This window comes from Bos indicus x Bos taurus, chromosome 19, assembly GCF_003369695.1.
Source record: "Bos indicus x Bos taurus breed Angus x Brahman F1 hybrid chromosome 19, Bos_hybrid_MaternalHap_v2.0, whole genome shotgun sequence".
In the NCBI taxonomy this organism is placed as follows: domain Eukaryota; kingdom Metazoa; phylum Chordata; class Mammalia; order Artiodactyla; family Bovidae; genus Bos; species Bos indicus x Bos taurus.
The window spans coordinates 37,214,381-37,240,851 of NC_040094.1; the positions used below are offsets into that span (position 1 = coordinate 37,214,381).

General features: G+C 56.1%; 1 protein-coding gene across 21 annotated transcripts in view; it reads right to left on the minus strand.

Annotated features, from left to right (window-relative positions):
* The window catches only part of CACNA1G (calcium voltage-gated channel subunit alpha1 G), a 62,043-nt gene extending 37,150 nt beyond the window's left edge, over window positions 1–24,893 (minus strand). For 8 of the 21 annotated variants that reach the window (XM_027516736.1, XM_027516734.1, XM_027516730.1 and 5 more), the window contains exons 1-9: window positions 23,897–24,889; window positions 16,665–16,776; window positions 16,392–16,525; window positions 15,921–16,018; window positions 13,492–13,651; window positions 12,709–13,009; window positions 12,449–12,541; window positions 9,418–10,195; window positions 7,305–7,681 (exon numbers count right to left, since the gene is read on the minus strand). In XM_027516736.1, coding sequence (XP_027372537.1) covers window positions 7,305–7,681; window positions 9,418–10,195; window positions 12,449–12,541; window positions 12,709–13,009; window positions 13,492–13,651; window positions 15,921–16,018; window positions 16,392–16,525; window positions 16,665–16,776; window positions 23,897–24,138 — 2,295 coding nt within the window. In that variant the 5' untranslated portion in view covers window positions 24,139–24,889. Of the gene's footprint in view, window positions 1–7,304; window positions 7,682–9,417; window positions 10,196–12,448; window positions 12,542–12,708; window positions 13,010–13,491; window positions 13,652–15,920; window positions 16,019–16,391; window positions 16,554–16,664; window positions 16,777–23,896 lie in introns of those variants that run through there. The other 13 variants (XM_027516744.1, XM_027516737.1, XM_027516741.1 and 10 more) reach the window with 5 other exon arrangements.
* Between the last annotated feature and the right edge of the window lie 1,578 nt (window positions 24,894–26,471).

The window sequence follows — 26,471 nt, forward strand, 5'->3', positions numbered from 1 at the left end:
GAGACTGCGAGCGATTAGGGGATACTGCAGTGGTCCAGGCGGGAGGCCTGAGAGCCGGCTCTGACAGACATGGATATGCCTTTTGCAGGGAGAGTGCAGGTGGGGACAAGCCCGACCAGAACTGAGGGGGGTCACCCTGGCCCTGCCAGGTGCCATCCTCATCCCCTACCTCCTCTGAGGCCACCTGTCCCCGGGACCCTGGAACCTCTGCTCCCCAGTTTCGGCTCCTCGGCTCACCTCACCTCTATTTTTGAGAGTTCTGTGCCACTTTCACACTCAAAAGAGGGGGCACAGGTGGGCCACAGTGATGGGACAACGGCCACTGGGTCAGCGGGAACTCGGCCCTTCTCCTCCTCCAAGGAGGTGTGGGAAGTCAGGGACGCCTGGGCAGCAGGAGGCTTCTGGGAGACCTCACAGGCCTCATCACACAGACCACGGCCTTGCTCTTCGCCGTCCCCCTGGAGGGACCTCCTAGCATGTTTTCTAGCCCCTTTAGGCCCCCTTGTTAGGGGTCATTGTGCTTCAGTACCTCATAACCAGGGATGACGTTAGTCTCTCTGCATGGTCTCCTGCCAGCTCCCCAGAGCCACCCCAGGGGGACACACAAGCTGAGTAGGCACAGGACACCACCACAGTGCTCGCTCGGCCTGAGAGAGTCAGCCCAAGCTTCTGTGACTTGAACTTGTGAAGCTCTGGCCCCTGCCCCTCATCCGCCTGTACAGAACCTCTCTATCCAGTTGTGGTGGGTCATCTAAAGGCTGCCCTCAGGCCGCAGATCTCAGAGGGTTCCTGTCCAGTCCAGGTTAGTCCTGCCTCCCCCAAGCCCAATTGCTGAGCTTTGCTATTTACGAACCCGTGCTGACTGGACAGGGGAATACCCTTCTGGGCTCCAGGGTTGCTCTGTGCCTGTATGCGTGGTCCTCATTGTTGGCTCTCCGTCTTTCAGCCCAAGAGCTGCTTCAGATCTTCCTCCCCTAGGCTTCCATCCCACTTCCAACCTGGCCTCTTGCTTCCTGGGGCTTCAATTCCCTCCCCGAGACAGCTCTGCATCCTACAACCTACTCGTCTCTCTTCCCACCTGGAAAGGAGCCAGGGCCTCCTCCACCTGGACCTTCACCCACACCCTGGCTCCCCTGGGCTCCATCTCATCAGCTGTCCCTGTTTCCTCACGTCTCCAATATCCCTTCCCCTGCCTAAAAGCTGAAACCTTCACATGGATCCAGGCCTGTTCACCCCTGAACCCCGGGCCCCACCACCCAGCTCTCTCCAAGGACCCTCTTCCCAGTCTTCAACTTCTGGATGCCTGAACAATACCTGGGCCTGCACCAGCCTCCCTGCCTGTGGCCACCTCCCTCTACTTTCCTGACTCTGCTGGCCATTTCCTGCCCTCTTCTCCCTCTCCCCTGCCTTTCTCCCCTCAGGCCAACATTCCTCAGAGTTCAGTAGAGCCCACTTCCTTCCCTGGGCTCTCCTGCTTCTCCGTCTCCTGCACTCCCACCTTTCCGGCTGTCACCAGGGTGTGGATGACACAAAACAATCTCCCTCCAAGCCTTGGCTCTTCACCCAGAGAGCCAACCTGCCTGATAGCCTTCCCAGGATGGCCCACAGCCAGCTCAAATGCAGCACATCCAAAACAAACCCTCTCACCTCCTCTCCCAAACCTGTTCCTTCCCCAGCTTCCTGGTTCCATGGACTTCCCTCTCCAGGATTCCATCTTGCAACCAGGAGTTGTCTAGGACTTACGCCTGCCCTTCATCCCTCTGGCAGCAGGTGCCTGGGCCCACAGACCTTGCCAATGGAATGGCTGTGCCCCACCCACTAGTTCTATTTCCCCTTCACATCCTGGGGGCCCTCCTTGCCTCTGATCTGGACGATAGAAATAGTCTCTGGGTCCCACCCCCAAGCCAGCCCACACCTCCTGGAAGCTCCAGATTCAAGAGCACTGCTGGATTCACTTCAAGAGCCCCTGCTCAGATAACTTGGGGTGGAGTGGGGGAGGCTATATGATGGTCCTTCAGAGCATCCCATGCCTCCCTGTGCATTCCCAGGCCAGGCTGCCAGAATTCTCCCCAATCCCTCCACCAGACCCCTCTGCTCCTGGCCTCAGCTGTCAGTGACACTTTTCTTTCAAGGCCACTCTCACAAGATACCTCCTTCAGGAAGCCCTCCAAAATCCTTGACCTGGGTGTGAGCTCTCTTCTGTCCCCAGAAATCTCCTTTACGGCATTTGGCATAATCAAGCAGAATGACTTTTCTGCTGGAACTTGTTTCTTTGGAGCTCCTGGCACTTCCCATACCCCCAGTCTATTATTCTCTTCAAATGTGCTGTGCACAGGAGGCACTCCCCATGTTTGATGAACTGGGGGAGCCGTAGAGCCAGAGGATGCCCCCTTTAGCAGGCCATCTCTAGAAAAGCACCCTTCTCCCTCCCACATGTGGAAAACCTTTGAAAGTCTGGGCCTAAGGCAACTGTAAGAGATTGTCCTCCAAAGTCTTATTTGGCCTGTAGTCCCAGCTCCTCTGTCTGCAGGCCAAGGACTCCTGGGAGGCCCAAGGAATAGGTCAGGTGTCTGTAAACTCCCATCCTCGAAGTCTGCACTGGGGTATCCATGCGTGTGTCTATCTTTAAGAGAGATGGCCCTAGCTTTAAACAGAATCCAAAAGGAGTTTGTGAATCCCCTCAAAGTTAAGACCTACCACATCTGGTCTCTTCCTCACCCTACCCCACCCCAGCCTCCCTTGCCTTGAATAGCTGACCTCACTCACTTATAAATAGAAACCCTCCCTGAACATGTATCTAGAGCGACAGTGTGGGCCCAGAGTCTGAGAAACGAGCAGGAGCATCACCTGCCCTGTCCTCTCAGGCCTGAAAGACTGTCTATTCTGGACCCTCCCTCTCTCTTCTCTGCAGCCCAGGATACCAGTGGGCTGTGTGCCCCTCCCCACCCCCTGCTGTTGGCTGTCTTCTAGAGCATGAGGTTGGCTCCAACTCTCAGCAATCCAGAACTAGGAAGGAAGGTGATTACGAAGTTCCTGTGTCCTGAAGACCTCATCCTCCTGGAAGGCCTTGTCCCCATGCATACCCAGCCAGACAGGTTCCAGGAGACACCTCTCTTCTGCAATCCAAAGACACCCTGGGCATCCCACAGGCAGTTTGCAAGGAATGCCCTCCAGCCCAAATATGCACAAGCCCCAGTGCTCCTCCCAGAAGCAGAAACCTGGGTGTCATCCTTGCTGCCACCTCACAAATATCCAACTGGAGTTGAGTTCTACAGATTCAGCCACTGCCTGCTCTTCCCAGCATGCTTCTCTCTGTCTCCAGGGACAAGGTATATGAACTGGCTGGATTATGGCAGTAGCCCTCTCCTTGGCCTCCCTGCCTCCCGTCTGTCACTCCCTTCTGCTCCCCACATGGCTTCTGGAAGACTTTTGATACAATACAAACACATACCATGGACTTGCTTAAAACCTTTGTTGGCACCCTATCATCTTCAGGATAAAATCCAAACTCTATCCTATTCCTCTCAGGACCTGGCTCTGAGCTTTTTCCAATCTCATCTCTTGTTGTTTGCCATCCCAGCCCCAACCCAGTGCCCAATTCACTCTGAACTCCTTATAAATCTCTCTGTTTTGGGGTCTGGTGCTTCCGGTCCTCCCCTATGCTGTGCCCTACCCTCCACCCTTTGCTAGCTACATCCCACTTTCCATTCAAACTCAGCTCCCAGGTCATATCCTATGGAAGCCCCTCTTGAATCCTTTCCCCAGTCTGGGTCACGGGTGACTCCTCTGAGCATCCCTTCCAAGCAGGCACTACATCAAGTAAGTGTGACTGCTTATTTGTCGTGGGGTCTTTGAGAGGAAGGACAGAGTGCCTTGGCCCAGTGTTGTACTGGAGCGTCTGGTTATGCACGTCTCTTCCCAACTCCACATGCAGTGACATCACATCGGGAGTTTGAAGCCAGCCACGGTGGGAGCATTCGCACCATGGAAAATGGTGAACACTGCAAATACCACAAATCAGGACCTTTTTTCTTTTTAAAGGGCTGGCTATTAAACATTTATGAGCATGCCATTGCTTAGGCCCAACTCTGATGCCCAGAAAATGTGTGTGGAATGGATGGATGGACAGATGGGTAGTTCACAATTTCCCTGTTCCACGTTCTGCCCCCCTAGTGGGTAGGGCACACACATGATTATACTTCTGACCTCAAGTCATAGCCCTGCTCCCTTCTCAGAGTCCTGGGTCTTTGTCCTCCTCACCAGTCTCTCTGAACAAACCAGCCCTGCCACTTTGCCACCAGCTGGTGGGCTAAGGGGTGGGGAAAGCAGGACGGTGTGAAGAGCATAGGGTTCGCCTTGGGTAGGGTGGGGTACGACAAGAGTGCTTCCTCAGTCAAGAGCTTGCTAGAGTGCAGCTGGAGTATCTCTGTTCTTGACAGGAAAACCAAAGGAAGGGTAAGGTTGGTGACGGTGGGAAAGGACAGGGCTGGAAAGAGGGTTGGGCTCCTCCTCCAGGGAAGCACCAGCAACACCCTCTCCAGTGCCCCTCAGTCCCATCAATACTGGGATCGATGGACACAACTGCCTCATTACGAGCACCGCGGGGAAACCATGAGCCTCTGGCCTCACCTCTGTCAGCATCTGCAGATGCTCTTCCTTGCTGTGTCTCTCAGCTCTCTTGCTCAGCTGGCTCCTCCTCTCCTCCATTTGAGGCTCCATCAGAGCCTCTGTCTCCGGTCCCTGCCCGGGCCGTTCCTGTTCGCATCCAGATCTCAGTCTGCCTTTGGCTTCCTCTCCATAACTGTCTCTGTCGCCCCTACATCTCTGTGTCTCTGCTTGTCTCTGTCTCCTCCCCCGAGTCTCCACCTCCCTCTCTATATCTCTGACCATCTCATCTCTGTGTCCCCCACCCCCTCGCCCCCTGCCCAGGTCTCCATCCCGCTCTCTCTGCCCTCATCTCCCCATCTCTGTCTCTCCCTTTCTCTTTCTGTCTCCCTCTGTGTCTCTGTCTTTTGGCCTCCATGTCTCCTTGCGCTTTTCCCTGCCCCCAACCCCCAAGCCTGCTCAGGCTCCAGGACCCAGATGGCGGGACATTCACGCCACAGTGCCTATAAGCACAGGGCCGTGGCTGCTTCTGGGATTTCCTCCCACCCCCAGCCCCTGAGCCTGCTGGGCCGCAGTCAGTCATCTGCCTGGCCTGCTGGGACTCCCACTCACCCCATGGGGGCCTTAGCAACCAGGTACTGGGACAAACTCTTCCCTGGAGCAGACACTGTGCCACCACTGAGTAGGACTCCCTGCTGCTGAAGGCTTCAGAGGCTGTCCTCTGCTCTCCTCAGGAACTTGGGTAAGGAGATGCTGCAGTCTTCCCTGACTTATTGCTATTATTTCTTCCCCAAGGGGGTGTCTTTCTTGATGTCTAACTGAAAGCTCTCTTGCTGCAGCTTCATCTGGCCTCTGTTTCTGTGACTCAGCTTCTTTCCAGCCTAGTCAAATCCTCCATCAGCAGCGGAGGAGGCACCCCCTGGGGAAGGGGCATCTGACCATGGCCAGAACTGGGGTGAGGGAGAGGAGGCTGAGGTTCAGGCTTGGGAGCCGGCATAATGGGAGATTAAGAACTGCCATTACCTGGATCGTGCCCTAGCAGCCTGGCAGAGCAGAGGACCCCTTCCCCAGAGGTTGGCTGAGAAGGCGTGAACACACATACACACGCCCCATGCAGCCAGACACAACACACCCACAAAAATGCCACTGCTGACCCTGCAGCCAGCGTCCTGCCCCACCTCCACTTCCCCCCACCTTACCCAAGGTGGGACCCAAGTTGTCCACACTCTCTGCTTTCCCCACGCCAAGAAAGGAACAGGGTATAGCCAGTTGGGTGGGGGTCACTGACACAAAAGGAAGGGGTGTCAATATGATATGATAGTGATGGGGAAAGGGCTGGGGTGCACTTGGCTGGACAGGGCAATTGGGATAGGAGCTGAGTGGGGTGGATGGTAAGGGGATTCAGAACCCCCTGAAAAGTGAACATCACACGTTTGTTCCAGCCCGGGTTTGGATCTAGGATACCCCACCTCAACTGAGACTGAGTGCATTCCCTGCACTCCTCGGTGGGCACGCCTCCCCCTGGCTACCCCGCCCCGCCACACCATGCACGCATGCACGCACGTGTGCGCCCACTCCACACCTCTGGCTCCCACATGCTTCTGCCCACGAGTTGAGGGGTTGGGGCAGTGCCTGGCTCCCGTCTACAGTGGGCTCTGGCAGCCCTGACTCTCCCCCAGGACAGTGAGAACAGAGAGAGGAGAAGAGCACAGAGGACCTGGGAACCACAGCGCCTGCCTGCTGGCCTCCCTCTTTCCTCAAGAATCCACCAAGGGGGTGGCCTTGAAGGCCATCCGGGGGAAGGGCTGACTTCTGAGAGATCCTGTGGGGGGTGCAGCCACAGCCAGTTGTGAGGCCCTGTGATACCTGCTCCCATCTCCAGTGTGGGAGTCGGGGGTCAGTGGAGTTCCCCAGGCCACCCCTTCTGTTTCTGCACAGCTCTGAGAGAGAAAACAACCTCTTCAATGTCTCAGCCCAAATCACATTGCTTGCAGCTATTGACCCCACAAAATAAGCCTGCTCCCTCTTCCACATGACAGCCCTTCAAATATCTGAAGACAGCTCGCCTGTCCCTGCTGAGCCTCCTTTTCTCCTGACTAAACATCCTGGTTCTTAGAACGATTCCTCAAACGCAAAAGTTTCAAGTCCCCTCATCATACTGGGAGCTCTCCTCTACCCAGCGGCGCCCTCCCCGCTCGCAGCACGGCTCCCAGAACAGAGGCCTGAAGCAGATGGCCACCCTCTCTACCCTCCCCAGGTGCCGGCTCCAGGCGTCCACTCCTCACCTCTACCTGCACAGCCCCCTCCTGCCACCAGTCAATCACACCCCTAATTACTGAGTCAGGTGAATGCCAGAGGGCCCCACCCACCCCCTATCTATGACTTGTCCCTCCAAAAAGGTCTTGCCCACATCTGATGCTTACCACTCATTTATATCCTTTAATGCCCACCTCTTCTCAGAACCCTTTCGATAAAACACACCCAGCTCAGACCCTGCCCCTGGGCAACCTCCACACTCTGAGACTGCATGACATTCACCGGCTTTCATCCTCCAAAGAGTTCCCACGCATCGGTGCAGCTCCCTTTTGTCCTCCTGGCCATGCAGGCTGACAGCACAGAGAGGAAACTGAACTTGGGGTGGGAGGAGAGAAAGATAGAGGATCCCCAGCCCGAGAACCATGCCTTGCCCGTGCCCCTACCTGCTCGTGGTATTCGATGCCCATGCTGAGCGTGTTGACCAGAATAGCAATCATGATTCCCCGACCAAAGTACTTGCTGTCCACAATCTTCCGGAAGGTGTCACAGATCAGCCTCCAGAAGGCCAGCACAGAGTTGGGCTCCACATCCAGCCCCAGGCTCCGTCGACGCCGACTGTGGGGATCCCGGAGGTCGCCATGCTGAGCATCTTGTGTGAACTCATAAACCGCCTCACTGTCTGAGTCAGGCATCTCGTGGCCAGTGAGCCCCACCTCCCCTGCCCCAGTCCGGGCACAGTAGGGACAGCTGTCTGGGCCACAGGCTCCGCTGGCTGCCCTCAAGCAAGGGCTGGAGATCTTGCAAGAGCTTTGGCAGGCGCCTGGGACAGGAAGGTAGAGGTTAGAGGCTCCAGGCTTTCCTACTTGGGGTGACCTTCCCTCAGCATGTATATAAAATGAGTGGGGGAGTTTGGAGTTCTTTCAATGGTGGTACTAGGCACTTGGTGGGCAAGGGTACTGAATGACTTGCAATGTGGGTGATCCTGAGCAATAGAACGCCCCCAAATGCCAATAGCATCCCACTGACAGTCACTGCTGGTTGTCCTCAGGTTTGGACAGCCTTAGATATTCATGTATGTTCTCACGCCAGACACTTGCACTTGTGCACTAGATACATACTTGTACACACACATGTACTGTGTACATACACATACCATTTACAAGTCATATGTACATATAGAGCCAAACACAGGTGTACACAGATCTATATACATCACACAGTACATGTATGCCAGGCATGTGCACACATGGGCATGCATACACACTAAACAGGAGCACCACCCTGTGTGTGCACACACGTACCTACACACAGCAGATGTGTGGACACATGCATACATGAACAGCAGACGTGTGCATGTAGATGGCACAGACACACAGCGGTCACCTTTATGCACACACGCACACACCAGACAGCACACGTGTGCGTACACAGTGATCTATCCCAAGACACGGATGTCCGCTTAAATCCAGCTTTGATCACAGTCTGAGAGCTGCGAGGAACCTCAGAGACCACCCAGGTAAAGCACGGATGTGAAGACGCCTGGCCTGGGGCCCAGCCCTTCCGCCTGCATGCAGGAGGACATCAGTAAGCACCACTCACAGCTGTGATGGTCCCGGCCTCGCCTCTTACACGGAGGGAAACAGAACCATACGTGTGTGTGGCTGGCGGCGCCCCTTGGCAGGGTAATAGAGGAGCTGGCAGAAGAACCCTTCCCATGTGTTCTGTGATGGCACCTTCCTGTCCAGCCCACATTCCCACATAACAGCCCACAAATATTCCACTTCTCCCACGTGCCACATTCTTCCTGAAGCACAGGCCCTGGGCTTCGGCTGCAGTGAATCTATAGAGGAGGGCTCGTCACCCCTGCCTGACTGGGGGACGCCCCAAGGCACAAGCACTTCCCTTCCCCACAACACTGGGTATTCTATCCACCAGTCTAGAGGCCTCTGAGGACTTGCTGCACCAAGCCCCAGGTCTCCCTACGGGGACAGAGTGACATTTGTATTTACATGAGTCCCCTTAGCGTGGGGCATGGGGCTCACCGTGCTCATACACCATTTCCCCCTCTGAACCTGTAACAGGGACTCTAGCGCATGGACCTCAGAGTCAGAGGGCCCTGACTCCACCCCTCACCAGTGACAGCGCCTGGGGCAAGTCACACATCTTCTCCAAGCTCCTCCTCCTCATCAGTAAGACAAGGAAAGTTTATCACTTAAACTGATAAGAGGACCCAACGGGGTTTTGCCTGTGAAGCATGCGAAAGGCACATAGCAATCGTCAACAATTGCAAACGGCATAAAGCAGAGCATAGGTGCTTGCTACAGATGACTACTGTTATCATTACAATGTAGGAATTATGACTCCCATTTTAATAGATGAGAAAATTAGGGCTCAAAGAAGTGATGTGACTGGTTGACGGTCCCAAGGCCAAGAGAGGCAGAATGGGAATCCAGGCCGTGTCCTTCTGACTCCAGATCCCCTCAGTCCTCCCTGGGATAGGACGTCATCTGGTCCCCGGGTGAGGGCCACCAACATGCCTCCACCCAGAGTTCTCACCTGTGCTCTGGGTCTCCAGCAGCTTGTGCATAGAGCTGTAGGGCCTGGGCGGGATGTTGAGGCTGGTGAGGGTGGTGGGTCCAGAGGCGGGCGCCACCTCCATTAGTGCCTTCTCTTTGAGCATCTCAGGTGGAGGGCTGGTGTGCACGGTGGGGTACACCTTCCCACTGTCCACGGTCCTGCCCGATGCCTCCGATGGCGACCTGGGAGGGGGTGCCTGGCAGCGGACTGGCTCCAAGTGGCAATCAGCATGGTAGAAGCTGTGCACAGCCTCTGCACCCCCTGGAGGGCCCCTGGAAAGGGCAGGAGTTGAGGGTGGTGGCAGCACGAGCCGGCGGGACCCACTGGCATCTCTGTCCTGGATCTGCGGGCTGGGCCGAGGGGCCCGCAGAGTCCCATTGCCCAAGTGGTAGTGGTGGTGGTGGTGGTGGTGCACCAGATGGTGGACGGATGGACGGCGGTGGGGGCGAGGGCAGCCGCCACTGGGCTGGGGCTCCTGGCCCCCACGGGGCGCTGGGCTGCTCAGCAGGCCAACCCGCACGCCCGCCGCCCGGGAGACCTGGGCCAGCCTTCGGGCTGCTTTCCGGAGGATATACACGAGGTACTTGAGCAGCTCCTCATAGCAGCTGCCGGGCTCGGAGAAGCTGGCCAGGGTGCTGGCGTTGGAAAGGAATCTCACGCGCTGCTCCCGCATCAGCTGGCTCTCCCGCTGCTTGGTCTCTGAGAACTGCGTGGCAATCACCACCAGGCACAGGTTGATCATAAAGAAAGAGCCCACCTATTGGGGTGGGGACAAAAAGAGGAGACAGCCTGAAGGAAAGGGAATCACAGTGCATGCTGCCAAGCACTGAGCACTTCCTATGTGCCAGATACTAGGCTCAGTAATTGTCCAAGCATCATCCTGTTTCATTCTCATGACAGTCTGAAGAGGTGACACTTTATTTTTTTTAAAGGTGACACTTTAATTATCTCCATCTGACAAGTGAGGAAACAGGTTCAGAGATGTTGAGGAACTTCCCCATGATCATTCAGCACAGCAAGGCTAAGAGCTGAACCAACCTCTGTGGAATTCCAAGGAATTGCTATTGATCATTAGGTTATCGGCAAGGATATCTCCCAAATTCCCCGCCCCTAAACAATCCCATTGTCCGAGATCGTGAGCACCCCCCTTCTCATTTTCCGTTAGGAGTAGAGAAGGCTATGGAAATGAATGCTATCTGGGGGACATGGGTTGTCACATTGGATTGAGCTTTTGAGATTCTGGCAAAAACACCATTTACAAAACTCTTGCTTCTAGTCCCAAGTCCTACTGTGTGACCTTGAGTAAGACCTTTAACCCTGGGGCCTCAGTATCCTCATGACCATTGGCCTTGCCTGTATCCCTTTTCCAAACCATGTCTCTCCTCTCCCCGAGCTGGGTGACAGGCTGACTCTGAGCCCTGCAGACTAGCCAGGCCGCCACTCTGCCTTGACCACACTGTCACGTCTCCACTTCCATACCTCAGTCCCCACCCCCTACCCCCACCCCGGGCCTCTGGGATGGCAATTGCTTGGACAATGATCCAGAATGAAAGTAATGAATATTTATGGTGAAAGGCAAATTTTTTTTTCTAGATTGTGTCCTAGTAATTATGATAATTAGCTTCACTAGTGTGATTCCGGAGAGCTGTTTGGAAAGATTTTTCATGGGGTGTGTGGGAGGGTGGAAACAAGGTCCCTTACCTCTCTGTCTGCTTCCCTCCCACTCCCCAGCCTCAGAGAGAGCCGAATGGGGGAAAAGATCACAGACCACCTCCCAGAGGTGCTAATCTTGCCACCTGGGTGACGGTGGGGAGAAGGGAACAGGCCCCAAGCCTGGCTACTTTTCCCCATCAGGGACGATTGCAGGCGAGGGAGCTATTCTTTCTCAGGGTCCCCTCTCACTCACCAACAGGTCTTTATTCTGTCTCCACCTCTCTCTGGAGCCTAAGTCCTGAGTAGAGCTTCATCTCTTTCTCCCATCTTTCTCTTATCTGTCTTTCTGTCTGGCTATGTCACTGGCCTCTTGGTGAAGTGGGAAAAGGGTTGGATTTGGAGGCAATAGCCTGGGGCTGGATGCTCAGCTCCGGCAAGCCTGCCCTCTGGAGCTCAAAGTTCTTGTTTAGAAGATGAGGCCCACAGTCCCTGCACCTGCTGCCTCACAGGGAATCTGAGGGCGAAGCGGGCAGCAGATGTTGCAGCACGCTTCAGCGGCAGCACTCAGCCCAGCAAGACTAAGCCAGAGCACAGTCAAAGCGCATGATTGGGCCAGACGAATGAGGAAACATCGGTTTCCTCATCTGTAAAATGGAGATAATACCAGGATCTTAGTTAGGATTAAACACACCAGCACATAAAAAAGCACTCCAAGCAGAGACTGGCACATAGTAAGTGCTCAATAAATATTAGCTATAAGTGGTAGCAATTAAATGATTAATCATGGTAGTGATTAAAACTACTAAATAAATATTGCTACTTTTGCCTCTGTCTTCTGTCCTCATAAAGTCTTGGAACTTCTGAGCTGGAATAACAGATCACACAGTGTTTCTCATCACCAAATGATGGGAATTTGGAGTGGAACAATTCCTTGTTTGCAGGACTGCCATTTCAAGGTGTCTATTACTTACCCCCTGCCTGCCAGCAAAATGCCAAAAGTGCTCCCCTAGTCCTCATAAAAAGCAGAACCACCCTTTGCATTTCCAAGTGCCCCCTAGGAGAGGTGGCATCACCCTGGGTTGAGAACCACCCATTTTACTGATGAAGAAACAAATGCCCAGGGTAGGGCTGGGGGCCTCATGGGGAATGACTTGCTCACGATTTTAAGTGGTGATGAGTGACAGGCCTTGACTTTGGATTTCCTCCTAACTTCTCATAACAGGTGCCCTCTGCCTGCATCTCTATGAGACTTACACTGATAGCTGGAACTTCAGACCAAGCAAGTCCCCTCTCTGGACTCCCCCTATCCATTTCCCCAGTATCCTCCACCCCCACAAGAGCTTGAGGAATCACTCACAATGATGAGAAGGATGAAGTAGATGAAGTTGTAGAAGGAGTGAGCATCCATCACAAAGTACATGATGTCGACCCAGCCCTCCAGCGTGATGACCTGGGGAGGTTGCAAAGGGGCAGGTTATTTCTGGGCCCCCTAGAGTTTCCTGCAGTCTCCTCTAGAGGCCCTGATCCCAACTCAAGCCTGAGGATGACTACTCCAAGCTGGGACTGTGTCCTAGCACTTGGGCTCTGGGAACTCTCCCAGTGCCCAGGCTACCCCACCTGGAAGATGGCGATCCAGGCATAGCCAATGTTGTCGAAGTTGATGGCACCCTTGAAGGGGTTGTGCTCCCCCGCGGAGCAGTTGGTGTAGTACTGGTTCCAGTTCACACAGGTGGTGTTGCTGGAGCTGTTGTAGGCCTCGTAGTCCAGGCCGCAGGGTGGGCCGCCACCCCCGTCCCCGCGCAGCGTGGGCACACTCCTGCAGGAGCGCATGCCGTTTTCACGAGGCTGGGAGCAGATGAATGGGTTCTCATCCTCGTTCTCAGTCTGGTAGTAGCGCTCCAAGTCCACGCTCAGGGGGCTGAGGAGCAGACAGGAATGAGGCTGAGACCAGGGTTTTCAGGGGACAGGGCCCAGGAAGGGAGAGCTGGGTGGATGCACTGAGGCACACAGGGCAGGTGCCAGGCAGAGGCAGGGGTCAGTGGGTGCACGTGAGGGGCGCCGGGAGCACGCGGATCGAGGTGAGACTCCAGCGTCGGGAAACGGGAAGGCTCCATTCTAGGGCAGTGGTTCCCAATGCGGCTGCACTTTAGCCTCACTGAGGAGCTTTTAAAAATCCCCACACCCAGGTTGAACCCCATACAAATGATATCAGAATGGGGAGCTGGGGAACCCAGGCCTTAGCAGTTGTCTCAACTCCCCAGGTGACTTCAGTGTGTAGCCAAGTTTGATGGCCAGACACATCATTAATAACAGAACAGGTATGTCACCAGCAACAGGGACTGAGGGAGGTCCCAGCCCCATAGTCACTCCCAGGTCACCTCCTGCCCATGTGCCACTCACAGGCTGAAATTCTCAGGCAGGAAGCATCGGTTACGAAGCAGTCCTGCCCACAGCTGGACACCAACGATGCCGAAGATGAAGAAGACGAAGAAGCAGAGCAGCAGGACGTTGCCCAGCATGGGCAGCGTGTCCAGCAGCAGCGTGACGAGGATGCGCATGCCTGTGGGGGCAGAAGCCACGCTGGGGGTGCCAGGCTGGCCGGGCTAGGCTGGCTGCCACAGGCCTGGCAGCACTCCCAGAGAGGGCCCACCGGGGCCTCCGAGGCTGAGGCAGCCCGGCTCAAGCTGGAGGGAGACCAACAGACACTGCTAACTCTGTAGGCAGCCCTCACAGCCCCTAACCCCTACCCACTCTCCCTCGGCCCATCCACACCAGTCAGAGCACAGTACCACCAAGGAAGGGCAGAGTGGCCACAAACAGTCTCCAGCACCACATCCTACCTAGCTCTCCTAACATCATCACAGAGCCGATACCATCACCCCCAATTTGCAGATGAGGGTCAAGGCTCAGAGGACTGGCATGACTCGTCCAATATCATAGAGCTGCCAAATACAGGTGCCAGGACTTAAAAACCAGGTTCTCTGCTTCCGCATCCCACTTCGCAGCACACACACACACACACACACACAACACACATTCCCATCAGTCATAATCACCTGACCCCAAAGTCACTGGGGAAACCAAGGCAGAGAACTCCAGCAGGGATGTTAGCTGGGAGGAATTTCCCTTTGAGAAAGAAGCCCTCAGCAGGGACCAAGGTGACCTGCACTTCACCATGGTTCTGAGCCCCCTTTCTGAGTCTAGTCTCTGCCTGGTCCAGTTTCTCACATCAGGACCTGAGAGGCCTGAGGCTATTTCCTCAGGTGGCCATTTGTTAACAACCTCTTTCACAGGGAAAGCCTCCACAAACCTGCCCCCTAAGATGCTGTTAGACACTGCCCACCTTCTCTACTCCAGATTCAGGATGTCAAAACTAGCTAATGGGCTTCCCTGGTGACTCAGCTGGTAAAGAATCCACCTGCAATGTGGGAGACCTGGGTTCGATCCCTGGGTTGGGAAGATCCCCTGGAGGAGCGTATGGCAATCCACTCCAGTATTCTGGCCTGGAGAATCCCCATGGACAGACGAGCAGGGCAGGCTGCAGTCCATGGGGTTGCAAGGAATTGGACATGACTGAGCGGCTGAGCACACACAGCAAACTAGCCCCTAGGCCACCGAGCCCTTGTCAAACACACAGACCTCTAGTGACTAGTTTTGACCCCTAAAGCGCCACTCATGCGCCCTAAAGTGCTACCCCCTGACCCCCCCTTCTAAGCAGCTGCTAATTAATCCTCCTGATGACTACAGCAGCCCACCCGCCCCACCCCTCCCACCCAGCCAGCCCAGTTTTCTCACTCAGTCACTCTCCCTTCCCCCAACCCCAGCTCCCTTCAGCTTCTCTGTGCTCCAACTGAGATCAATTCCTCAGGGTTTGCATTAAGGGAATTACACTGGTAGTTAGAGGCCTATAAATCTGCCAGCCATCACCTGGGGTGGGAGAGAAGAGAAGGCATGCCTCTGTCTGGAGATCGCGTTAACACCAACATACCTCAATGCCTGGAAGACACACTAAGCACCTCTGCCCACCCTGACACACATCCACATCCACACAGAGGTACGTGTGCACAAGCAGCAAAGAGGGCTACTGCTACAACAGACACAGGGCCCCAGAAACATGCCCCCACCCACCCCACTGGGACAGCAGCAGAGACCATCTGCAGTTTGTGTAGGCTGGGGAGTTGCGATGGGGGCCTGAGCAAGGGTGGGGGGCGGGATGTGGGGGGAGCTGGAGCTGCCAAAGCCTGGCTGGCTCAGAAACCAATGCGGTTTAATTTAGATAATGGTCCCGGCAGTCAGTTGCTGCAGCGGCTTGGAAGGGGGTGGAAAGGGACATAGGCGGGAGGATGAGGCATGGAGCGGCCTTGTCTTGGGAGAAGCCATGCTCGGTGTGGCCACTGCAGTTCCAACGAGAACCAGACTGCATGAGACATGGCTCTGGCTAGAAAAGGCCGTCCCATTTTGCACCCATTTCTCCTGGCCTGCCAGCTCTCTACCCTGCTCCCACCCACCCCTCTTCCACTGGAGGGAGGGTAGTGTAGCTGAAGGGAACAGGTCATCTGAGACCTCCTGAGACTAGGACCTAAAATCAGGCTGAAATGAGGGGGAAGAGCCTTTCCAGGTAAATCTCACAGTGCCACAGCCAGTATGGGGGCTCCCTTTGGCTCCAGTGACCCAGATTTCCACTGAGCCCTTCTCTGAAGGGGTCTGCCTCATTGTGCCAGACCCTGATGAGGCCTGTGAGTGGCCAGGAGGTAGGGGTGGGATCTGAGACTTCCATATTTCCTCTTCGGGTTCCCTGTTCAGGGGCCGAGGGCTGAGGGGTCACTCACTGGGCACCCGGTTAATGGCCCTGAGGGGTCGAAGCACACGGACTGTCCTGACAGCTGAGAAGCTGACATTCTGCAGGTCCAGCGAATACTCCAGCATCCTGCAGGGAGGGGGCCAAAGGGAAGCCCTTTGAGTCTGAGGCCACCATGAGGGTCAAAAGAGGTCAATGAGGAATCCTCCCCTTCCACCAAGGGACCCTGAAAAGCCAGCTCTCTCCCTAGGGGCAAGGCCACCCTCAATCCAAGGACGAACTCCTTATCAGAGACTGAACAGAAAAGAGTGTGGATGGAGGGGCCCTGGAATTCAGAGAAGCATGGGTTTGAGCACGATAGGCAGGGCAGCCCTGGACCCTCAGTGGACAGCCAGGGAGAAAGCAGTGCTGTAAGTGGGCAGGGGCTGGGAGCCAGGCCTAGAACCCTGGACCTGGGGAAGGGACTTATCTGATCCACCACTCTTCCACTCCAGGCCCTCACCCTGCAATGACGATGAAAAAGTCAAGCCGGTTCCAAGTGTCTCCCAGGTAACATTTTTTTCCAAAGATGCCCAAGGCCACCATCTTCACCACCATCTCCACAGCGAAGAAGGCAAAGATGAAGTCATCAAAGGCCTGATATGGGGACAAAAGGCTGCTGAAACTGAGAAAAGGGTGGGCAAATCCCCCCCACCCCATCCCCACCCCCACCTCTGGGCTCAGGGCCTCTTGCAGAATCAGGAACTGCCCTCTCGCTCACCACACACGTGCTCACCTGCAGAATCCGGCAGCGCTGGGAGTCACAGGCGATGTCTTCACATGGCCGGAACATGCCCAGGGTCACACAGTTGAGAAGGATGACCAACATACTGATGCGCTCAAACCAGGTATCGAGTGGTCAAGGAAACGGCTGGCCAGGTGAAACCCGATCACCATCTTGTCCAAGCACCTCCTGCTGCTTGACCTCTCAACCCCATCTGAGATGTAGCCAGGTGTGCTGGGAGGATGCTGGCCTACATATCATACTGGCCCCCCAGGCCCAGACCCACCTTGGTCATCTCACCTCTCTGGACTCAGCTTCCTCTTCTGTAAAGTAGGAAAAGCCACAAATATCCTGACTATTTGCACAAGCCATTTAGGGGATAAAATCAATCGTGCTTGTTGGAAATGCCAGGCACTAAGAGTTTGCTGCTGAATCTGAATCCTATTCTCCCTACCTCACAGGGAAGATGTGAGAAGCAAATGAGATAATGTATGTGAATGTGTGACACAAACCTAAAGTCGGATTATGCCTGCCTTACAGTTTACCAAGCACTTTCACAGCAGGCCACACTGGATGCTCACAACAGCCTCAGGAAGTATCTGAGCTAGAATAGATCACCTTCTTCTGCAGAACTCAAGGAAACTGAGGCCCACGCAAAGTCATGTGCTGAAGGTCATGGAAGAGACCCAGACGAGACAGAGGTTTCTAAATTTCTGATCTGGGATGGCAGCTTCCATAGCTGCTCAGGCTGCATGGAAGGGGCTGTCACGACCACACTGGCACCAAACTGACAGGCTGAGGCAGACAAGTGCCACAGGACCACAGGCACAGGCTGCCTCTTCCCCATCAGCCCCCTGGCCTCTCAAAGCCCTCAGATGACCTCCAGACACATTCACATGTTTAGGTAATGAGGACCCACTACATACTAGTCCCTGTACTGGACACAAGCCTGGGCAGAGCAGACAGTACCGTGTATACAGACCATGCCACCACCACTCCTTCTTAGGGTCTCCAGCAAAGCTCTGTTTTTCAGCAAGGTGGAAAGAGGTCTTTTTAAACCCTGAGTCTCTCCACATAGTGGATTTCATTAAGGGATTCACTTCTAGCCCTCAGCAGGAGAATGTACAAAATGGCTTCCAGACCTTAGAAAGTTCTGGGGATCGAGCTCACATATAAATGATTGAGCATCCCATTTTCTCAAGGAAAACATGAGAAGGGTGGGAAAGAGTAAAGAGGCTAGAAGCAAGCAGAAATGGGAGGCCAGAGGAAGGAGAAGGCCTCGAGGAGGAAGGTGCAGAGGGGGTCATGGCAGGCCACAGCATGACCCAAGAAGCCAGACTCAGTGTAACAGTCAGGGCCCCGAGAAGATGGAATCTTCCCGTCATAACTCCACTTTCAGAGTTGAGAAGGCTTTGGCCAGGGACCCAAGAACTCTCCTTGAAGCTGGTTCCAGCCATACCCCATCTCTGTCTTGAACCTCAGACCAGTCTCCCTCTCTGGGAGTCCACATTCAACCTCCTCAAAGCCCTCCTACCCCCTCCTATCACCCAGGCCGTTTTCCCTGACTCACATCCCTTTCCACTGACAGGTACCCAAACTTCCCAAAGCACTACAATTTCCCTAACCTCACATCCTCACATGAATAAGAGTTAAAAAAAATTCCCAGGCTTTTGGGGTAAGTAGATGGAATGGGGAAATCAAAGGAGCGCTCTGTTTCCATGGAGCTGTTTTCCTGAGTAGAGCTAGAGCCCAGTGGATCTCTCCCCAGAATGAGGGTCAGCCAGGGGTCACCCTGGAATAAAGGGGACAGGGAAGGAGCTCCCTTGGGACCATCATCTGGAAAAGGAAGGACACAATTACTTTCAAGAACTGGCCCGCTTTCCCCAAGATAGCCCCCTCCTCTCTTCTGTAGGGAAGAGGTTCTGGAAGGGACCCATATGAGCAGATGTCTCCACATGGAGGGGAGGTGGGTAGCTCTCCTGGAAAGAGGAGCTCCTGGGACACCTGTTTGGACCTCCCTAATGGCAGTGAGTCCATCACATCATCTGTGCCCTCATTTCATCTCCCTCGATGAGGCAGGGGCACTCTGATACATCCAAGCCCCTACACAGCTTAGAGTAGTGCCTGCCCTGTAGCAGATGATCAATACATGGGAAGAATGAATGAATGAATGAATGGATCAATCAATCAATATCCCTGCCTAGAAGCCAGATGTATCTCCCATTCATGTTTTCCTACCTTAATTGCTTCAACAGCGATAAATTACTGATAACTGGGGGTGGAGTGGGGAGAAGTGGCACTGTAAAGGAGCTATCCATCTTTCTATCCACACCTTACACACGCTCATGCTGAGGCTTCTTAGAGCCAGAGTCTGCCCGCAAATACCCCCACCTCCAGCTCTTAGCAATGGAAGCCCCTTCTTAAAAGCCCCCATAGACAATTCACCCTACTTCTAGGTACATCCTGCCACTCTCACCTCTTCCCCTTCCCTATAGATAAACATAAACAGAAAGCGGAAACCCCAGAGCACAGGCAAACTTGGGACAATCTAAACTGAGGAATAATTAATGGAGATGGGGGGTTTTTCACCCTTGTCAGGGTAGGGTTTATTTCCTTGAGAATATAGCCGTATGTCACTGTGTGATGTTCCTCTGTTGCCATAACAACAGGAGGATGTGTCACCAGGTGGTGTGGATTTGTTGCCATGGTAACAAAAAGGACCCTCTCACATATGAACTCCCCTTGCCCAGGCTTCTGTCTTATCCTCATGCAGGGAAGGGGAAGTGGGGAGACCCACAGGTTATCAGCTTCGGGAGGGGGGAACCATGTGACAAATCTCCACAGTAACCAGGGGAATGGGGGACACTGGTTGCCATAGTGACTGTGAGAGACCTGTGCAGTCACATGTCTACTGTTGCTATGGTGACTGTCCGGGCTGGAGTGGATCCCAAAGGGGGAGGTGGGTAGGAGAAGGGAGGATCTTTCTTCTCCCAACAACCCACCATCAAAAGCAGAGAAAAAGGAAATGGCAGGGTGAGGAACCCCACTTCCATCCCTCCCCCCTCCTCCCTACAAGAAAAAAACTAGAGCGTGTTATCTGCACAACTGAGTCTTCTCTGTGGGGCTTTATCTAGAGCCTTTCCCTAGTTAGGCAGCTATAAGGGAGAGGAAGGTAGAGCTGGACCACCTCCAGGGGTATGGGGGCTTGGGACAAGGCATGCTTGAGAAGGGAAGCAGCCCCCCAGCTGTCCCATTCCCTGCTAGGAGCCTGCAAATCTGAGACTAAGGAGCGCTAAAGAGGAAACTGGCCTGGACCCAGGAATCCTGGCCTCCTAGTACTCGTTGGGAAGGTGGGGTGCTTGTCTCATTTGCCTCCGGAGAGGCTGGTGTCTATGAGACTCAGCATTCCCCAGGTGGGGTGAGACCTAGGGGCTCAGGAGCAGGGTTCCTGTTGGGAGGCTGAAAAGGGGATTCCCCCAGCCAATCCCACCCCCCCCCCCCACCACAAGCCTGTTTCACAGTGGTCTGCCCATTGCCTGTTCCAGAGTGTGGGTGTGTGGGGAGGGAGGTTTCCAGCTAAACTGAAAACTGCAGCCCTGAGAAAGGCAGCCAGCCCCACCCAGAGACAGAGACGTGAGACACGGGGACACAAGAGAGCCGGCCCGCTGGAATCTTTGGGAGGGAAAATAGGCCAGAAATCTGATTCAAATGTCTGTGACTCTGTGTGTGTGTGTGTGTGTGTGTGTGTCGGCGTGCGTGCGTGCGTGCGTGTGTGTGTGTGTGTGTGTGTGTGAGCAGTTGTGTCTGTCGCCATCCTGGCTGAGGCAGGCAGGGCGGGGTGAGAGCTCGGGCGGGAGGAGGCAAGGGTGAAGGGGGGCTATGTGGTCGGGATAATCCCAGGAATGGCTCCAACTGGCACTCTGGGTGATGGGGAGTCCCCCAACAGTTCAGAAGAGCAGAGTGTGTGCGGAGCCGGGAAGAAAGGTGGGCCTGGGACAGAAAGAGTGCGAGGGGGTGCTCTGGCCATCTCAGCCTAGTTCAGTCCTCTAGCCCCAGCCCTTCTCCCCAGAACCTCTCTGGAGGTCTTTGGGGTTGAAAACGAGAGGGGGGAGCTGGTGAGGAGATACGAAGAACACCTCCCTTCCATTTTCTCTGAAGACCAAAATGGAGACTTCTCCCTAGGGAAGGGAAGCAGGGGAGCTTGGGACACTGGGATGGTGGCAAGGAGAGCTCCAGAGACTCCCTGTGCCCCCTCCCCTCCAGACACACACACTCGCAGACACACGCAGATCACACACTCACACTCACTTCTGGAAGCCATTAGGGCTCCTGCTGCTCAGGCCTCCCCCTTCTCCTCCCCCAACTCCTGGCAGGCTCCCTTCTCCCCCTCTGGCCCCCTTCCCACTCCCCCTCTCGGCATCCCAAATGCCAGCCTGTGATTTCCAAATGAGAAAAAGCTGTGCTGGGCTCTGAGCTTGGAGAAACTCCTACACAAACTTCCAGATGTGACACAACAGCCGAGAGGGAATGCTCAGGATCTCCTTCCCAGGAGGGGAAACGCACTCCCTCACACTTGAAGAAACATATACTGCAAAGTCCAACACACTCCCTTCCCTATAGCCTGGGAGGAGGGGGCCTTTCTGACTGTCCATGAAGCCCTGGTCTCCCCAGTACCAAAATATGCACTTCTAAGCTCCTCCTTCCTTTGCTGTCACCCATCCCTCCCAACACACACACACACACACACACACACACACACACACACATGCACGCACACATTCACACATACACCACGTCCCACCTGGGTCTAGATCCCCTCTCTAGGAAACCCGGTCTCTTAAAGAGGCTGAGAAGAATGCCAAGAAGAACCTAGTGAGCTTCAGTTCGTTGAGGGGAGGTGTCCCGTCCCCCAGGCCCAGAGGTGCAGCCAAGGGAAGCCTCGAGAATAGTAAAAGGACTGAGAGAAAGATTGAGGTCCAAGAGTCAGTCCAGAGCCCCTCTGACAAGAAAACACAGGTTTCTTTTGATACAGGATGTGATGAATATGGTGAGGGCACATCTGAAGCAGCTCCCTTGCCAAGAAATTGTTCTCCACCCATCCTCAGCCAATCCAGGTTTAGGGGCTTGTCCAGACCTAGTAAAGCTGATGCCCCACACCCCAGACTCCCACCACTAGAGGTAAGCTTGCCCGCCCCACCCCCCCAAGATGAGCACTGGGCCTCCACCTCTCTTTCCTCATTCCAGCCCTCTCCACTTGCCCTTTTCCAGACCTCCTCAAGGAAGAAACCTGATCCCAGACCATCCACTAGCACCTAAGATAGGGTGGATGGGGGAGATGCTGGCCAAGAGGTCTGCGGCTTTTTGGAGGGAAAAAGAAGAGAAGATTTCTCTCTACGCACATAACCACCACCACCACACACCCCGGGGGCTCCTGAGAAGGAGGAGTTGGGTCTAGTGCTTTTTCACATTCATGGAGAGGGTGGGTGATTAGGAGTGGAGAGGAGGGATGCCCTGAGACTGTTCTTTTTTAGAGACATTTGTTCCCCATCTCTACCACTGAGAAAGGACTCTGGGGTGGGGGGTGGGGAGCCCAAATGTGCCAGATCAGCAGGTCCACAGACCTTTGAGGCAACCCCCTTTTTCTGCAGCTCAGAGAGAAAGGAAGGGGCAGGGGATGGAGAGAGGGAATGATGAGGGGAGCTTCCTAAAGACCCACAGGGTGCACAGGATGGGGGTTGCGGGGAGACCCAAGCTCACATCTCTGCTTTGCGCACTAGAGGCAGCAGAGCTGCAGAGAGAGGGCGGCACCAAGCTCTCCCCCTCCCCAAAGCAGAGTCCCAGCTGGGCTCTCAACTGGTTACAGGGGAGAACTGACATCTCTCACCCTGGGTCCAAAAGGGCCTCTGAGCTGGGAAGAAAGAGCCAGGAGAAGCTGTCAAGACCAGGGATGGCAGCCCATCCCACTCCCCATTCCTTTCGGCAGTGGTGGGACTCACCCAGGAGCTAGGAGCTGGGCATTAGTCAAGTAGACTAGGGGCTAAGGGGGAGAAGCCATGGGGGTAAGGGGGCTGGGGTCTCCCACACAATTCCAGACAGGGCACAGGAAAGAGGGCAATGCTAAATCTATCTTCCTGTAATGTGGGGCTTGCCTTTCACAAAGCCATCCAAGGAGTAGACATGAGGTGGTGGACCTAAGCTTTCCTCAGTGAACCAGCTCACAGCCTCACTGTTCCCGTGCCCCCCACTGCTTTCTCGGAAGGCTGTGGTCTCCATACCTGCTCTGCAGTCAGGCCGGAGCGCTCCTATAGAAAGGGGATGGGTAACTTGGACCTGCTTAAGCCCATCCCCCACTTGCCAAGCTCTTGCCACAGTCTTTCCCTCCACAAGAAAAAAATCTAGCACAAAACTCCCCAAGCCAACCTTAAGCACCCCGCATTGAATAAAGAACTGGGGAGAAGGGAGGCAATCGGAGCACTGGGTTCTTACTGAAAGGGTCTTTACTTCGACTCTGGGGGCAGATAGCTCTCCTCCACCACATCTTGTTCTCATTCTGCGCCCCTGACATCAGCCGCCGCCGGAATCTCCTTGTTGTGCCTCCAACCCGCGGGGTGGGGGTTGGGGGGGGGGGTTAGGACCTGGTCCCCGCCCCCCAGCATCTCCCTCAGGGTCAGTGAAAATGTCAGTCTCAAGGACCAGGTTGGGGAGGGGGTGGGGTGGGGTGGAGGAATTAGACCCTAGAATCCACTGCAAACTTTGGAGCTGGGGCAGGAGGGAAACCCAGGAGATTGCGGTACCCCCTCCCCCGTCCCCGCAGCTTCCTCCCCACCCCACCCCCCAAACTCGGAAACCAAACCCAGCTCGCTAACTGGCGGCGGGCGGAATAGAGCTCCCGGGCTCCCGAAGCTTCCCACATCTGGAGGATGACGACCCTCCCTTGCCCACATCTGGAGAGCATCCAGCTGCCAACCAATGGGGGCACGTCGCCTCTCTTTTCCTGGCCTGGATCCCAGCCCCTCAAGGAGGACTGAGGTGTGTGTACCGAGGTGGGGCTCGCCTGGGGTATCAGCCAAACCTGCTCCCGTCTCCGCTCCCACTCTGACACCCCCTCCCCTCCCTAGCAGCCCCCCTCTCATCTGCCCATCTTTCAAGCTCACTTCTCCGACTCACCTGGCTTTTGGTTCCCTCAGGCGGTGGCCCGCCCCCCTGCGGACCCCCCAGCCCGGCCGTCGTGCCCCGGAGGATATGGGTTACAGACCGTGCGGAGACACCAGCTCCGCGGGCGGCTGTCCTGGCTCAAGTAGAAGAAAACCACCGGGGCCAGTGCAGGGTATGGCAGCCCCTCCGCCTCGGAGTCCGCGCTGCCGGGGTCCTTTTCCGCCGACCCCGGCCCCGGCCGGTCCCTGGCCCCCGACAGGTCGTTGAGCCGCATGAAGCTCCGGGGCTGTCCTGACTCCTCGGCGCCCGCTCCATCCTCCTCCTCGTCCATCCTCTGGCCAGCCGGGGCCCGGGAGGTTTCGAGAGGGGCTAGCGGCGCCCCTCAGAAAAGGTGTCCTCACGCAAGCGGGGGGCCCCGGCGGGGGCGCATCTGGGGGGCTCTAGGGCGCAGGCTGAGCCCCCGGGAGGGCCAGTTCAGCCCAGATCCCCCTGCCCGCAGGGGCATGCTGCCCGCCGGGCGCCGGGTCGAAGGGAAGCCCCGCCTGGCGCGAGTCCCGCTTCCCCAGTGCTTTTAGGGCCCCCCGGGCCAGCCGGCCGGCTCCCCCTCACTTTGTTCTGGCTTCTTCGCTTCGCGCCCAGGCTCCGGTCGCCAGATTCGGCGCTACCTTCGGCGAAGCGGCCCCAAGAGGGAGAGAGAGAAGAGGGCTGGAGGTGGGGGGGTCCAAGGAGGGGCGCCCCCTCTTCCCGCGGCGCAGCTGGAGCAGGATCTAAGGGGTCAGCATCGTCCCGGCTCCGCGCCAGCGGCGGCGGGGGAGGGGAGGAGGAATCTCTTTGGGGGTGGGTTTGGAGGGGGTGGGGGGCGGCTCCTTCCTCCTCCCGGCGGCCGGCTCCCGGTCCAGGAGGGGCGGGGAGGTGACGAGGGGCCGTCCCAGGCGGGGGTGGAGGCGGAGATGCCGCCGCCGCAGCCGCCGCGGTGGCTGCTGCTGCCGTAGCTGTCGCCGGCGCCACTGCCTCCTCCTCCGGCCGAGACGCGGAGAGAGCAAGCGAAAGCGGCGGCGAGGAGCCGGGCGCACACCACAGCTGGATCCCTCACTCCAACTTCAAGCCTCGGCCCCGCCTCTCCCCAGCCAGCCTCGCAGCCAATGACCGCGCGCCGCCGGCCCCGAGCCGCACGTCCATTGGCTGGTCGGCGTGGCAGTGAGGGCGGGGGTGCCGGGGAGAGAGCCACAGCTGGAATCCGGTTCCCACCCCAAAGCCCGGGACCGCCTCTCTCCCCTCCTCTTGCCCCCGGTGTCAGCTCCAGAAGACCGGAGCCAATTAGACAGCTACCCAGACCGAACCCACTTTCCTATTGGCCGCTAAGGGCTCTGGGACTCTTCTGGAGGGAGCCCCAGGGACTCAAAAGTATTTGGAGTGGGGTCCTGGGATATCGTTGCGGGCCCTGGGGCATCCTTTGTCCAAGACCCCAGAATTGGACCGCAAATGGAGGGCGGGGCTCAGCTCTGGGAGGGCCTGGTGCAGAAGGAAGCAGACGGCCCGGAGTGAGGGGTGTGACCAGGGTCCTAGAGCAAAACCTTGGTTAATCTTTCATCCTGGAGTTGAGCCTGGGACCAGGACTGAGGAGGGGCGAGCGGAGCGGGAAGTCCGGGGGATAGCACTTCAGGCTGGGGGGCGCTAGTCTTAGGGAAATGGGCGGAGCCAAGGAAAGGTTGGAGCAGGCAAGGTCTGGGCGTGGTCTCTACCTACTTCTTGGGCTTGTTGGTCCTCCTCCCAGGTCCACTTTTGCTACTTTGACCCTAATCTCCTAACTAACCTGCTGACCTTGATCTCATGTTGACACTCCTAAGCTTCCGGAAAGGGCTTCGTGCTTGAACACATGGCCCCAGACAGGTCACAATGGACTCAGAGCCCAGATCTCTAAGAGCAACTGCAGAGAAAGGGGATGTTCCTGCCAAGGGACTTGCAGGGGTCTCCAGTGTGTGGGAGGTGGTGGAAGCATAGAACTGGGCTTTGCCGACTCTTAACCTGCAGTTTCACGAAGCCCCCATTCAGTGCCTCAGTTTCTCCTTCCCGAGTTCCAGTATGCCTGTCTGCAGGAAAGCAGGTTGGCAGGGCTACTCTTCTCGCACATTTCCACCTTACCCCAAGCAGGTCCTCGAGGGTTTGCTGCTACTCACGCTCGCGCACACTGGCGCAGACCCCGACCCTCACCACGCCTCTCCCTCCCGAATCCTCCGGCTTTGTCGGCCCCAGGTCCCTCTCGCCCGCAGCGCTACCCCTAAAGGTGGTGTGTACCCTGGATCGGGGTTCTGGGGTGAAAGGGGGCGGAGAGGGCATCCAGGATTAAGACGTCGGGAAGCGCTTTCCCACCTCTGCTGGAGGTAGATTCTGCGCAACCAAGCATATCAGTTAGTTCTCTGGAGACTTCAGGGCCGCTTACGCGCCATCGCCGAGAGGCAGAGGAATGGACTGGATGACCTTCCTACACCCGCCATCACCCCGACTCCCTGGCGTTTTTCGCTCTCCCAAGGCTGCGTCACCCACGCCTCCTGCCGAGTTGGGTGGGTGTCTCAGCTTCCCCCAGGGCGGGTTTCAGGGAATGCAGTGGAGAGGGCAGAGCGGTTGCTACCTCCTAGGTTGCCCTTTCGCCGAATCTGGCACCTA